The sequence below is a fragment of the Oppia nitens genome, unplaced genomic scaffold (genome assembly GCF_028296485.1).
Source record: "Oppia nitens isolate AA-2021 unplaced genomic scaffold, nextdenovo-longstitch-racon4-pilon3 scaffold3_pilon_pilon_pilon, whole genome shotgun sequence".
In the NCBI taxonomy this organism is placed as follows: Eukaryota; Metazoa; Arthropoda; class Arachnida; order Sarcoptiformes; family Oppiidae; genus Oppia; species Oppia nitens.
The window spans coordinates 8,307,903-8,322,369 of NW_026533221.1; the positions used below are offsets into that span (position 1 = coordinate 8,307,903).

Sequence of the window (14,467 nt, forward strand, 5' to 3'; positions counted from 1 at the left end):
TTGAAAAGTCAAATATTAAATCATATGTACGTAAAACCATAAAACCTGTAGCACTGGAGCACTGGTAGTGGTGGCGTCGGGTGACGAGCCCTGCCGTGTGACCCAATATTATCGTTCGAGCTTTCAATACAACTGAAAAAAGTTCTCATTTTTGAAAAAAAAGTAGTTTCAGATGTTTTACATGTTTTGAAAACAAACTTTTAATTAACATCTATTCTCTCTCTTACCTCTCTTTCATTTTCTTAAACACATACACACTCTCTCTCTCTCATACAGTAAGCTATCTCTCAGTTATTTACTAATATATAGTCGACAAATATTATTAGTTGTTATATAATTTATTATTAGTGACATTATATGTTTGAAACTTTATTTTGTCTCAATTGATTAAAATTAAGATTAAATTGTTTTTGAAATTTTTTGTATACAAGTAAACATTTTGTTGTTTTGTTATTTGAATTTTCACACAAATGTATTGTAATAATAATTTTAATTTAATAATTGATATATTTATCTCTTTAAGACTTGACATCCAAAATGCCAGAGACAGAGACCGGAAGAGTAGAAATCGATGACTTAAGTCTATACTATGAGAGGACCGGAACGGGTGAACACGTCGTCCTTCTTCTTCCTGGAGTTCTTGGTATGTGTTTTGTCCTCCAATAACATCATATAATTATTTGTTTTAATCATTAATTTTTATTTCAAATATATTATTAATTAATTATTGATTCAATATAGCAATAATTTATTTCTATGCACATAATATTTATTTAATTTGAAAAACAAATGTTATTTATTTGCCAAAATACCTTTAAATTATCATATTTGAAACTATTAGTAACTATATTTTAAGGTTATAAATTTGTTGTCAATAATATAAAATAAATTTAAAAATTTCATTTAAAATACCGTATTGTAGGTACAGTTCAGATAGAGTTTTCACAACAATGGGAGGCCTTTGACCTGACAAAGTTCACATTGATTGCATGGGATCCGCCCGGTTTCGGACTAAGTCGACCGCCTGAACGTAACTATAAGGATGCCTACATTAGAGACGGAGATCTGATACTGAAATTTATGAAACATTTTGGTTACGAGAAGTATAGTATTATGGGATTTAGCGATAGTGGTCGCACATCAATGATATTTGCGGCCAGATATCCGCAAGTTATGAGAAAAATGGTGATTTGGGGCACCTGTGCCTTCATCGGTGAGAAAGAAAAGAAAACACTTAGTTTATGTAAAGAGGTGTCCGGTTGGAGTAATGAACGAAAGAATATCTTTGAGCCGATCTATAAAGAGGACTTACAGATGGTATGGGGTCGTTGGGTCGATGAAAATAACCGTTTGAAAGATTTCGCCACTCAGTACTTGAAAGACATAAAGTGTCCGACATTTATATTGCACGGCGAGAATGACATCGTGACGCCTATGGAACCGCACGCTCTCTATCTTAAGAAAAACATTTCCGGCGCCCGACTCGTCATTTTCCCGAAAGCCGCGCATACCTGTCATCAGGAAAAAGCCGCAGATTTTAACCGATTAGTTCAAGACTTTTTATTAAAGTGAAACATATTTTTTTATTAGTATTTTGTTTTGTTTTAATATTATATAACATTATTATTTTTATTTTTATTATAGTATTGTAAAATATGTATGACTTAATTTTAATCACAAAGCAATCAATCAAAAAAGTCATTTATTATTATTATTATTATCTTATTTTATTTTTTGGCCGCAATATATGTGTAATTTAAAAAATTGTTTTCATTATTATATAATAATTTTTATTATTTTATTATTGATTAATATAATTTTATATATTTTCATTTTTTGTTATTTTCAAACCTCTTATTATAATATCAATTATATGTTTTCTTTCAAATTTATATTTTATCCTTGTTTTACAAAATTACAATAATTGTAGAATAAATTTTAATAATTGAGTTAATAATCTTTTTCTTGTTTGACATATATAGTAATATATATATATATATATAATGAAAATGATTTTATTTGAAAGTCTATTAAATTATTAATTAATAGTTAATAAATTTTATTTATGAAATCAAATTAAAAATACAAATATTAGAGTTTTAAATTTCTAAACTAATTGCATAAATTAAAAGTTCAATTAAAATATTGTAAACGTGACTAAATATAATTTATACTTTTAATTCAAAATTAATTAATTTGATATTTAATTGTGAAAATGAAAACAAACATGAATTACAAACGAAGAAGTGGTAATTTAGTGGAAACGGACACTGACTTCACTGTTGTTTCCAAAATTGATGTTTTTATTGAATCATTTTGTTGGCCAATATGTTCTTCATTTGAGTTATCCTTTTGTGTTGTAAATCGATGACAGTTGTAGTGATGATGAGTCTTATCTTTCATTGTTTGCCATCTTTGACGCCATTGTCGACAGTTTTCAGTAATTCTTGATTCCAGTGTTTCTTGACTTTCTGTTATATCATCGTTGATATCCCAAAGTCGCCGATTATATCTTATTTGTGACCAAAATGATGGCCATTTTCGGTGACATCCAAAATTATTAACTGTTGTCAGATCAGTGTCATTGACTTTAACACTATTTTCACTCATATTTCAAAATTTATTAATTTATTGGATACAACTTTCAAATGTAAATTATCGATACTTGAAATACTGTATAAATAAAATTATTATTTTAACTTTTAACCACTGATTTCTAATTAAATTGTAAATTAATTAATTAATTCTTAATAATTTAATGATTTCTAAAATATTGATTATATTTAATGTTTTTAGTTAATAATAATTATTATGGAAAACTTTCAACAAAACTCATCATTTTTATAGCTATAAAAAACTTATGAAACATTTTAGCCACTTTTCATCATCACTTTATTTTCATATAATATATGTATATAATTTTATATATAGTTCAGTACATGCAAAGTATTGTATTTACTGCCATTGAATTGACATTATGTAATTTATAAACATGCCTGATGAAATTAGTATTTACTATTTCATGAAATTAATTACTCCTTTAAAACAAAACAAAATAAATTCTTAATATAATTATAATTTATAATTTATTATAATTATAAAATAATTCATAAATTAAACAATTATTTTTATTTTAATTCTGTTTAGTTGAATAGTAAAAAATTATTGAAAAACAAATTTTAAAAAATTCATTATAAATTAATTATTAGATATTTAAAAAAATTACATTGTATAATACACTGTATTTTAATTATTAATGTTAATCAAATATAAAATTTTTTCAAATAATTGGTAAAATTAAAAATAAAAATAAAAATAAAAAAATAAATTATACATTCATAGGAAATGATATCATTTTTATAATATTATTAAAAAATAATTTGTACTTAAATTTTATTATTAATCAAATAATTTTTCAAAATTACAAAATTATTTATACAATTTTTGTATTTCTTCCAAAATAATTAGAAATTATAATCAATTTTTATTTACATAACATTCAATAAATTAACAAAATAATTATTTATCATTACCGCTAAGTAAAAGAACTTTTAGTTTTTTTAAATATTTAATTAAATCAATGTGTAAATTGTAAACTATTAAATTTAAAACTAAAAATACAATTTGAGAAACAAAAATCTTATATTTAACTTAATCTAAGATAATATAGTACAACACAACGATATAATTTGTTTTAATATATTATTAATTATTAAATAATTATTAGAAAGTTATGTAAACGTTTATTTTTGTAAAGTAAATAAATTTATGATAATAATTAATTATATGACACTTTATTTATTAGTGCATAACAAATACTGATAATACAAATACATTAAATACAATAATTATCAAATTTACTGACTCTCTATGAAAATGTGTAATATTTGTGAATATAAATAATTTTTTAAGTTAATAATTATTGCAATTAGTTTAATATCGATATTTCTAAATTCAAGCATTCAATTATCAAATGTTAAAATTTTAGTATACAGTATAACAGTATAAATCAATTTTACAGTAATTTATTATTTTGTTGTTAATATCTGCTATTTATTGTCACATGTGTTATATAATTATTACAGTGACGTCAAGTATTAAATCATTAAATAATTGATCATTAATTATAAATTAATAAAAATAAAACTCCTGATTATGTACTGTACTATGATATCAAAATTTAAATCATTTAAATCATTTAAATTTATAAAAATTTTACTGTAAATTATAAACATGTTTTGTTCAATAATACTGTAATAATTACAACTAATGTATGATATATACAGTATAATAATTATATTGTATTTTCCAAATTAATTTATCCAATTATTGGCAAAATTTTTATTTATTAATAATATTAATAAATGAATTGATAATTAAATACATTATTAATTTAGCATTGATTTAGTATTGAAGTCAATGGCAATCAATTACTTTAAATATTTATATGAATTAAGACATTATTTATGTGAAAAATATAATTTTATTTATAAAATATTAAAATATAAATGAATTGAGTATTCATTGGAAAGACATTGAAGTAAATCATCACTTAATTGATGGTAATTATCATCAAATGATTGATGACTTTATTATCAGATAATTGTTATCATTGAGTGATTACTTTAGTGTTGTTGAAGACATATAATCACTTTAATTGGTTTAGTTGTGTCATTGAAATCGGTGGCCAAACACATGGATCCGATATCGCAATTGTCTTCACCGGTTACATCAATAACACCATCGCCGGTAACCACCAAAAGTGATATTTCAAGTGATGATCAATCAAAGGTAATGGACACTATAGTGGTGCTGATGACCAGTAATGATACCATCGATGATTACACCGATGAGATTCAAAGCAAATGCTCGACAAATACTATGACTTTTAGACAGTTGTCTCCCATTTCGTTCACTTTTATTAACACTAAGAGATTATATGACTCGTTGTTGGCCTCAGACCAGTGGTCCGCCTTATGTTTGACTAGTAAACGATGTGTTGATGCCATTGAAATGGCCATTAATTATAGTAAAGACAGTGGTATTGATGTCATTGATTTGTGGCGCCGACATCACAAACTAGTCTTTATTGTCGGTCTTAAATCATTTTACTATTTAAAAGCTAAGTTAGGTTTGGAAGCACTGGGAAGTGATGCGGGAAATGGAGAAAATTTAGCCAAAATGATGATTGAAAATCACAGACACGAGTTGACGGCATTGCCGGTGCTATTTCCATGCAGTCAATCCCGAAGTGACATTTTACCGAAATTGTTGACCAGTGCAGGCATTGATGTTCATGAGATACCTATTTATGAAACTCATACCAACCAAGGGTTGGACACAAAAGTGGCGCAACTAAGCAATGATTTGATTTCTTTATCAAACCAATTGTCAGATGAGATGAAACTCAGACTAATTGTAATATTTTTTAGTCCATCGGGTCTTAAATCTGTTTATCCATTTCTCATCCAATATATCATAAATAATAAAACACTACTTCAGAGTTTAACACTGAGATATGTAGCCATCGGTGGTACTACCGGTCAATCTATGAAACAGTTGGGTCTTAATGTCTGGTTTACGTCACCCAAACCTAATCCCCAATCTTTAGCTCATTCATTGAATGAATACTTACTTATAGACTGTAAGAAATAGATTAATGAAACAATTTATTGATTTAATCCTTTTTTTTGTTATAATTTTGATGTAACAGCCAATCGAAGTGAAATCGGAATTACGGTTAAAGTTAGAGAATTGGATCAACAAAAACATGAAGATCTTGATGAGTGACGGCCGCACTCTAATCGGTATATTCTTATGCACCGATCGCGACAGGAATGTCATATTGGGCTCATGTCTTGAGTATCTTAAACCCAATGGTAACAAAATATTTAATATTTAATCATAACTTACAATACATGTATGTAAACACTCTATAATATATTTGTAATTTATTCAGAGGACGGGACTACTGAAGAGCCACGAGTGCTGGGTTTAGCTATGATTCCGGGCCAACACATTGTGTCCATTCATGTCGACCGAACTCATACACCCGTTACTTAATTCAATCATTTGCTTAAATAACATTTACCGTAATTAAATTTTTAGGCAACTTTCTAAGGGATGGAAGTTCCCTAATAAAATCCCTCCAATTTTCCCGCAAAATATTTTATTTTTTCTCCATTCATCGTTAGAAAGGAATATATATTTTATATTTTTACAATAAATAGTACCAAAAATGAAATATTTTGCATAAAATTTCATTGAAATATTCAAAAATCAATTAGAATTCAATGAATTTAGTAATACTATTTAACACTCAAAATACAGTTTAATACAATATTTGTTATTCAAATCTTATAATAAAATTTGTTGTTTAGAGTAAAATAGGTGGTTTAGTACAAGGAAATAGATTCCATAGGAATTCATAGGAAATAGAGAAAATAGTCAACTTTTGGAAAATAAATTCATTAAATGTAATTTTTAATAATAATTTTAATTGTGATAAACAAATGCTAATGTTGTTGAATTGATAAATAAAATTGATAACAATTACCGTAATTTCAATAATATTTTAATTTATGGTAATATTAATATATTCATTACTATAATTTTATATCTATGTAATACTTTTTATTTTTTATAAATAATATTTGATAAATTTAGATTTAAACATTGTATTGCCATTATAAGTTTATATAATAAATTAGTAAATAAAATATTAAATAAAATAATAACAATTTAAATTGCAGCAAATATGAGCGAACCGATTATAAATATCATAATCCAAGCACCGGTAGAAACAAAGCCCAACCAAACATATGTATGTAAAATAGTCCACCCCTTTTGCATAATATTTCTCAACGATATAACGGCTAATGTTTGCGGGAAAAGATAGCTAACTATTTGCAAACCTGATATCATTCCCTCTAATGGCCAAAACACACCTGACATGAGTATTACGGGAAAAAATGAGCCAAAAGCCACCATTAAAGCCGACTGTTCATCACTAGTGATGGTTGATATAAATAGACCTATTATTCAAATATTGTTTTGAAAGCAATTTTAATGGTTGGACAGAAATGTTAGATTTTAAGACTAAACCATACCGTAAGTCATTCCGCAAACTCCTTGCAATACATTTATGAAAACAATGAGTTCATAGGGACCGTTGTTTTTAATATCAAATATGGGAAATATAATAACCATTAGAAGTGATATTTGAACAAATATAATGAATATCTGAATAAATATTTGCGATAATAGTATTTCATAGGTTCTGACACCAGTCAGGAGTGTCCGATCCAATAACGACTCCCTCTTTTCCGTAACAAATGAAATAGCTGTTAAACCGACGGCCAAAATAAATATAATGGTTATCATCATTCCCGGTGTCATAAAGTCACGAAATGTCGGTTTTGGTGCTCCGTAGATGGGATCTGCAATGTTAAGCATCGGCGTCATTGATTCGTGTCTTAGCATTTGTGTCTTATTAGATGGTAATATAGTTTTCAAAACGATGACCACTTTGCGGATAAATTGAAACTGTGCCGAAAACAGAGCTCTTGATATTGTTTGAAATATATTGATATCTGAATCACAAAATTATAAGTATATTTTGAATAGATTTATGGCATTAGTTATAATTGAATTAATTGAATACCAGTCAGATCACCATAAAACTGAATTGTACTGTTCGGTACATTATTTTCATCTTCCATTCTATGACACAGAGATATACTAAAATGCCGGTCAACTACCAGTGCTCCGTATGTGTCACTAATTTTAACCGAGTCTATAGCACTTTCATTAGTTTTGTAATAAACCTATTTTTAATACATAAATATATTTTTCTAAACTGTTGAATTTGTCAATTAATCAAACAACAAATACCAGTTTAACTATTTCCTTATCAATAGAGTCAATGAAATAGTGGCTAAAATTATTATATCGACATTCATGTCTCTGACCACTACCATTAGGAAACAGGTCTTCCTCATTATAGACGGCAACTTTGAGATTATGGGGCAGTCGACCAATACATATACAAAACAATATCATTGAAAGTGTGGGCATTAGTATCTGGAAGACTAAGACACTATAGAAAGAATTACCGGTAAATTAGTTTTAAAAACATCAATAAATTCAGTAAAAAACTTATTTATCTATACTTACAGTAAATTTCTAGATATACGGACATAATTTTTTCGGGTCAGACTTTTGAAGCGTTTCCAATGATTTGGTTTTAAAACAAGAGTCTGTTGTCTTGGACTCGTAGGCTTAACAATCATTGGCGAAGTTTTATGCGGTTCAGTCGTTTCAATGAAACTCTTAGGCATCACTTGTTTTGCTTTGTCAGGGTTTTCATCCGATTGACAAACTCGTAAAAAAATTTCTTCTAGTAATGACAATCCAAAGTAATTTAATAGATATTTGGGTGACTGTTCAACCAATAGCCGACCGGAACGCATCAGAGCGATAACATGTGCCCGTCGGGCCTCCTCTACATAATGGGTTGTCACCAAAATTGTTGTCTTCTCTTCACGAGATAACGATACTAAATGATCCCAAACTCTGATAATTAAAATTAAGTAATTAATGTGAGTAAAGATGACACTTACAGACATACCTTTCTCTAAGCATAGGATCCACACCTACTGTCGGTTCGTCTAAGATAAGAATGGGTGGGCTGTGGACAATAGCAACGGCCAGTGATACTCGTCTCTGTTGACCACCACTTCAATCAAATTAAGATATTAATATCATATTAAATATACAATTGTTTACATATTGTTTGCATAAAAAACCTTAAATTTCTGATAGCACTGTCAGGATTAGGTAACGACAAAAAGTCTATTAAGAAATCAATTCTTAAATTTTTAACACTATCTTTAATACCATATATTTGTGCGAAATAGTTAAGCGTTTCTCGTATTGAAAACTCAGGATAGAGTGCTATTTCCTATTGAATTAATAATTATTGTAAATATTATATTAAAAGAATTAGAAATGTTATGAATATTTGTTAACCTGTGGTTGAAAGCCCACCCCATGTCCCGGAATATTATTTAAAGGGTGTAACGGTTGTCTGCCATTGACTTCAATCGTGCCGTTTGATGCAGTCTTTAAACCTAATATTAATTTCAATAAAGTAGTTTTACCGCAACCACTAGGACCTAATAGACCATAACTTTAATTAATAAAAAGAAAGATTAAAACTTAAATGTTAGTAATGTTGTCAAATGGTATGACTAATATATCCAACAGGCCATACATAGCACCGTTAGGTAAAGACATGTTTATATTATTCAAAATGTTCACTCCTTTCTTAATCCGGTGATAACTGAATGACATATTTCTGATCTTAACCGTCAAGTTATTTAAGTCTAATTTTTCTAATGATTGAAAACTACTGATCTTTTTGCTGTCATTTATTGAATTTTTATTATCCATTTCTAAATTCAATTGCTTTTCATTAGGTTTTGTCATCGTTTCAAATTAAATGAATATAAAAATATATTATGAATTAAAAAACAAATATTTCAATTGAATTGTATTACTTATGATAGTAATTGACAATAAATAATCTAAATTTTTTAATCGCTATCAAACTGTTTGATTCACTTAATGTCAAACAATGTATCAAATAGTAAATGAAATGAATTATTCAAATGTTTATTCACTATTAAATCATATCTTTTCTGTTCATTTAATTTAACCGAAACTTTAGTTTATATACGAATATAATAAAGCATTGATGTCTTGCACTCACATCTCAAGACATTAATTTTTTATGTTTTATTGTTTAGATTTAAAAATTAATTTGTTTGGTTATAAAAGATTATGACATAATTATGGAAAAATATTTTAATAATTAAATAATTCATTTATTATTTGATACATAAAAATTTTAAAAAACCAAATCACGAGATTATTATGATATGTAACGGAATGTCCAGAAATTTCAATCAAAGTATGATTGGTTACAGAAAATACAGATATGTGTGAAAATATGAGAATAACCATGAATTCAATCAAAGATTATTTGCCACAAAAACTTAGTTTACTAATGATATACTCATGTATTAAGAAAGCTGTTAAAGAAGTGATTGTCAGCGGATTATTAGGCGGTTCACTGAACTTTGATTCAAACGATAATAATGAGGACAACTCTAATGATTTTGTGGTCAACGGTAATGATGAACAAAAGATTGACATCTATAACGCCGATTGTCTACAAAATAGAGTCACTATAAGAGATCAGTTCGCACTTCCCAAGTATATAATGGACGGCATGTATGAGTCAAGGGATCAATTCATAGCAGTGGACACCGAGGATGGACTCAAACTATTGCATATCTATCATCAAATGAAAAGTTATCAAATTTGTCGAAACATAAACACTGAATACAACGGTAAAGAAAAAGATATGAAAACAGACGTAACGGAGACCGCTGTCATCAATACTAGCGGTTCCCAAACAAATGACCCGTTGTTTAGGCGTATATTTTGTGATTATAAAACCGGTTGGACTTATGGTTATGAAAACAACGCTCGAGTCTACAGAAAATACAGACGATTTGAATATATTTCTGATTAAGATCTATGTATCTGATCCACAGTTTTAAACACTTTTTAAAAATTATAAAATAATGTCAAAATACTAATATTAAATATAACATAACTTTGAAATGAAAAATTATAATTATAACTTAAATTAAATGATTATATTACGAGTTAATAAAAATAACTGATTTTTTATATATCATATGAATTTATAAACCATTTTGTAAAACATTATCAAATATGTTTTAATGTATTATTTAGATTTAAAATATCAAATAATAATTATCGTCAAAAGTTTTTAAGTTAATCAGAAATGTACTCTATTTTTTAAATGTAAATTTTTGTAATAACTTTTAAAAAAATAATTATAAGAATTTGCAATACAATGTATTGAAAATACAAATGTATAAATTTATAGCTATATTAACGTAAATATTAATACTGTATATTATATCGCACTTCAAGTATTACAAAATAAAATAATTTAACGTAATATACAAATTGACTGAAATTTACATTTTTATTTGAGTTTTAATTATACTAATCATTATTCAAGTATTTATTTTAATTAAAAAAAACTAGACTATACTTTAGTTATTACAGTAAAAATATTTAACAGTCATTATGACAGCTGTTATGAATGCATTGAAATAATATACAAATTGATTGAAACAAACACTTTGTAAACATTGTATGTATTATAAACATAATCGACAAACAACTCATTGCACTTAACAACACGTGTTTACAATCACAACAACAACACGTGTTTACAATCACAACAACAACACACGCGCCTCAAGTAATTTACTCATTTAGTGTCCACTGAAATACTCATCACATATCATATCAGAGGTCACCTCTTGATGAGTGTCACAAAATGGCACCAATTTTAGCGGTAAGTTAATCATAATTATGATAAGATATGATTAGTTTTATTCTGACTATTGTTTACCGACTTTTATCTTATTTGACTGAATATGTGACCACAAGACGGGACAGTTAATCGGTAATCGTTATGAAGTGTGGGAACAGCTGAAGCATTATAAAGATTTGTATAAGTGTTTCGATACAAAACACGATAACAAAGAGCTTATCCTTAAAGTGGAACAAATTAAAGACAGGAATCGATTGGAGACAGAGTTTGAATTATACAAGAAGTTATCGACTGCACACCACTTCGATATTGTAGTCGACTATTTGTCGGACAAAAGTTTCCGATATTTACTGATGAGGCCATTGGGCGTCAATTTACATGATTTCATGAAAAAGAAGAGAAGTAAAAACCAAACGATTGATTTGGAGCTCATTGTCCGCTACGCCGATGAAATGATATCACGGCTAACTAATTGTCACTTAAGAAATATCATTCATCGAGATATTAAACCTGAAAACTTTGTTGTTGACACCGATAATGATAGTCATCTATATTTGATTGACTTTAATTTAGCCAAAGAGTTTGCTGATGTAAGTGGTGGCCATATAGTGAATCGTCGTAAAGGTATCGCCTATTCAGTGGGAAACGTGCAGTTCATGTCTATTCACGCGCACGACGGCAACGAACAATCGCGTAGAGATGATCTGATTTCCGTTGGCTATACATTGGTTTATTTAGCCAACGATGGACTCCCGTGGTCTCAAATCAGATCCAACATGTTTAGCACCCGACTCGACCATATGAAAGCCGTCCACAAAATTAAACAAAACTGTAGTGTCGATGAACTTTGTGTAGGTCTTCCCGAAGCTTTTCGACAATATATGAATTATTGTCTGAATCTGGAGTTTGATGAACGACCCAATTATTTTCAGCTCAGAAAATACTTTTCTGATTCGTTGCCAAAAATCAATAGTTTGTCTGTTATGTGTCCAGTGATACCTCCATCGCAACCAACTGTGATTACTTTAGATAGCCTTTCATTAGATGATCTTAAGGTTGTAACCAAAGAGCCAGAAGATAATAGTATGGACTCAAAGCACAAATTTGTCAAAACTCGCGCACACATAATGTTGAAAATTTCTAAATTGTCGCCGCCATTGATTGGACCATAAATGGTGACTCTTTTACTGATTTATCTTAAAAGTATTTTACAATTTATTTTAATGTAATGAATTTGTTGTAACTTAATGTATAGTATGTTTCATTTCATTGTTTTATAGCATTAATTTAACGATATTGTTATGTTAATTACTTTTTATAATAAATTATTGATTTATGAATTTTATTATTACGGTAAATAAATCTATTGATTTGATTCAATAATCTAATGAAAAATTTATGAATACATTGTAGTAGTACTGTAATAATAATTTAATACTATATTTATAATTACAGTACATTAATTTAAATAACGATGATTTATACTTAACTTAATGAAAATATATAATTTAAATAAAATTTAAATGTTAATTATTAAAATTAAAATCTACTGTTATTTAATTCTAATCAGTTTATATCTATTTATTAATGTACAAAATTAATAGTATTTTTAAATTAAAAGTAAAACTATTTAAATAAAATTTACACTATTATGATAATTAGAAATATACTGCTAATTATTGATAAATTATTTTTTTGGTGTGTTTTGTCATTTAATTAACTCATTTTTTAGATTCGTTATTTGATAAGTCAATTAATTTGTTGATAAAACAAATTTTAAATTAGCAACTAATTTGAATAATATTCATTATTTTAGCTAAAATTATTGTTTTGTTTGCATTAATGTTAGTTAAGTTAAATTTAGAAATTCTTGATTAATGATTAAAGTATTTCTAATACAATTATTTATAATGATTTGATTATTCAAATGATTATTGTATTGAATTTATTATCTACTATCAGATTGTCTTTAATTTAATCATTTAATTAAATTTCCCGTATGTTTCTGTTTATTTGTTTGTCGACCATTAGATGAGAGCGAACAGTAATTTAATTTAATTAATGAAATATATATGTAATTTAAGAAATAAAATACAAAAATTTATTTTAATCATTGAATGAGACGCCAGACAGTAAACAAATATTTTATAATCTAATTTAATTCAGAAATTTCATTAATAATATTATATTATATTATATCTTATAATATCTCAAATATTAAATTGTGTGGACATTTATAATGCGTTTTGACTTATTTTTGATGGCAAAAGTCATATCCTATGAAATGGAAATGAAATGAATGAATGGATGAATAAATGAAAAATTGATTACAATTTCTTTGAATTATTATATTACTGTAAACGACAAAATAATAGAAAGTTTTTTTATTTGATAAAAAATATTTTTATGAAATGTAATGTCAAAAGCAAACAGTCTTTAGGCTAAACTAAATATACTGTATATTAAATACATTATATTGATAGTACTGTACTATATAATGGTTATATACGGTATATATAACTTATTTGGTCATTAAATGATTGCTTTCAACTCAAAGTGGTTCCCAATATTTTGATATTAAATGTCTAACTGATCGCTATAGAAAAGTTGTATACTAAACATAAAATAGTGGACAAAACCATTAAAATAATGAACAAATCAATTAAAGGCTATTTCCAGTGCCGCAGACAAACAACTCGCGTGTGTTTGTTTGGATACAACACTTGGAATACTAGACTATGAGTTAGCTATACTCCCAGTCCTGCGATCGTTAATGATCTGAAAGTTCACAATTATATCCTCACAACTAATGATTTGATAAAATCAATTGAAATTATATACACACATAGACTATATATATATATATATATATATATATATATATATATATATACTGTATAGAAAAGTATACTGTATACTGTATGTCGTATCATTTGGTAAATTTATATTTAGTATCCTTGCAAAAAATCATTTAACAGAAAAATATTATTTTAAATTAAACTTTCTGAAAACTTATAGTTTTTT

General features: G+C 27.0%; 4 protein-coding genes across 4 annotated transcripts; 3 read left to right on the plus strand and 1 right to left on the minus strand.

The window, feature by feature from the left end:
* Positions 1 to 418: 418 nt before the first annotated feature.
* LOC128957711 (valacyclovir hydrolase-like) lies at positions 419 to 1,670 on the plus strand. Its single transcript, XM_054303517.1, has 3 exons — positions 419 to 472; positions 524 to 643; positions 923 to 1,670. The coding sequence occupies exons 2-3, from the start codon at positions 538 to 540 to the stop codon at positions 1,570 to 1,572; spliced, it is 756 nt and encodes a 251-aa protein (XP_054159492.1). The 5' UTR covers positions 419 to 472; positions 524 to 537; the 3' UTR covers positions 1,573 to 1,670.
* A 3,025-nt stretch (positions 1,671 to 4,695) lies between these two features.
* On the plus strand, positions 4,696 to 5,854 carry LOC128958120 (uroporphyrinogen-III synthase-like). The gene is made up of 2 exons (XM_054303935.1): positions 4,696 to 5,644; positions 5,714 to 5,854. Exons 1-2 carry the CDS (start codon positions 4,696 to 4,698, stop codon positions 5,788 to 5,790), a joined length of 1,026 nt encoding a protein of 341 aa, XP_054159910.1. The 3' UTR covers positions 5,791 to 5,854.
* An 887-nt stretch (positions 5,855 to 6,741) lies between these two features.
* On the minus strand, positions 6,742 to 9,583 carry LOC128958121 (ABC transporter G family member 20-like). The gene is made up of 9 exons (XM_054303936.1): positions 9,275 to 9,583; positions 9,031 to 9,190; positions 8,808 to 8,962; positions 8,630 to 8,737; positions 8,176 to 8,574; positions 7,894 to 8,098; positions 7,664 to 7,826; positions 7,110 to 7,592; positions 6,742 to 7,034 (listed from the first exon to the last, which is right to left on the minus strand). Exons 1-9 carry the CDS (start codon positions 9,487 to 9,489, stop codon positions 6,742 to 6,744), a joined length of 2,181 nt encoding a protein of 726 aa, XP_054159911.1. The 5' UTR covers positions 9,490 to 9,583.
* A 1,674-nt stretch (positions 9,584 to 11,257) lies between these two features.
* On the plus strand, positions 11,258 to 12,615 carry LOC128958122 (casein kinase I-like). The gene is made up of 2 exons (XM_054303937.1): positions 11,258 to 11,464; positions 11,560 to 12,615. Exons 1-2 carry the CDS (start codon positions 11,447 to 11,449, stop codon positions 12,613 to 12,615), a joined length of 1,074 nt encoding a protein of 357 aa, XP_054159912.1. The 5' UTR covers positions 11,258 to 11,446.
* Positions 12,616 to 14,467: the final 1,852 nt, after the last annotated feature.

What these genes read in the sequence shown, in the direction of transcription:
- LOC128957711 (XM_054303517.1), top strand. Translation starts at nt 538, where the DNA reads ATGCCAGAGACAGAGACCGGAAGAGTAGAAATCGATGACTTAAGTCTA. An exon ending in TCTTCTTCCTGGAGTTCTTG is followed by an intron (nt 644 to 922) that starts GTATGTGTTTTG and finishes ACCGTATTGTAG; the next exon opens with GTACAGTTCAGATAGAGTTT.
- LOC128958120 (XM_054303935.1), top strand. Translation starts at nt 4,696, where the DNA reads ATGGATCCGATATCGCAATTGTCTTCACCGGTTACATCAATAACACCA. An exon ending in TGAATACTTACTTATAGACT is followed by an intron (nt 5,645 to 5,713) that starts GTAAGAAATAGA and finishes TTGATGTAACAG; the next exon opens with CCAATCGAAGTGAAATCGGA.
- LOC128958121 (XM_054303936.1), bottom strand. Translation starts at nt 9,489, where the DNA reads ATGACAAAACCTAATGAAAAGCAATTGAATTTAGAAATGGATAATAAA. An exon ending in CGTATATCTAGAAATTTACT is followed by an intron (nt 8,099 to 8,175) that starts GTAAGTATAGAT and finishes TTCTTTCTATAG; the next exon opens with TGTCTTAGTCTTCCAGATAC. An exon ending in ATAAGGAAATAGTTAAACTG is followed by an intron (nt 7,827 to 7,893) that starts GTATTTGTTGTT and finishes TATTAAAAATAG; the next exon opens with GTTTATTACAAAACTAATGA.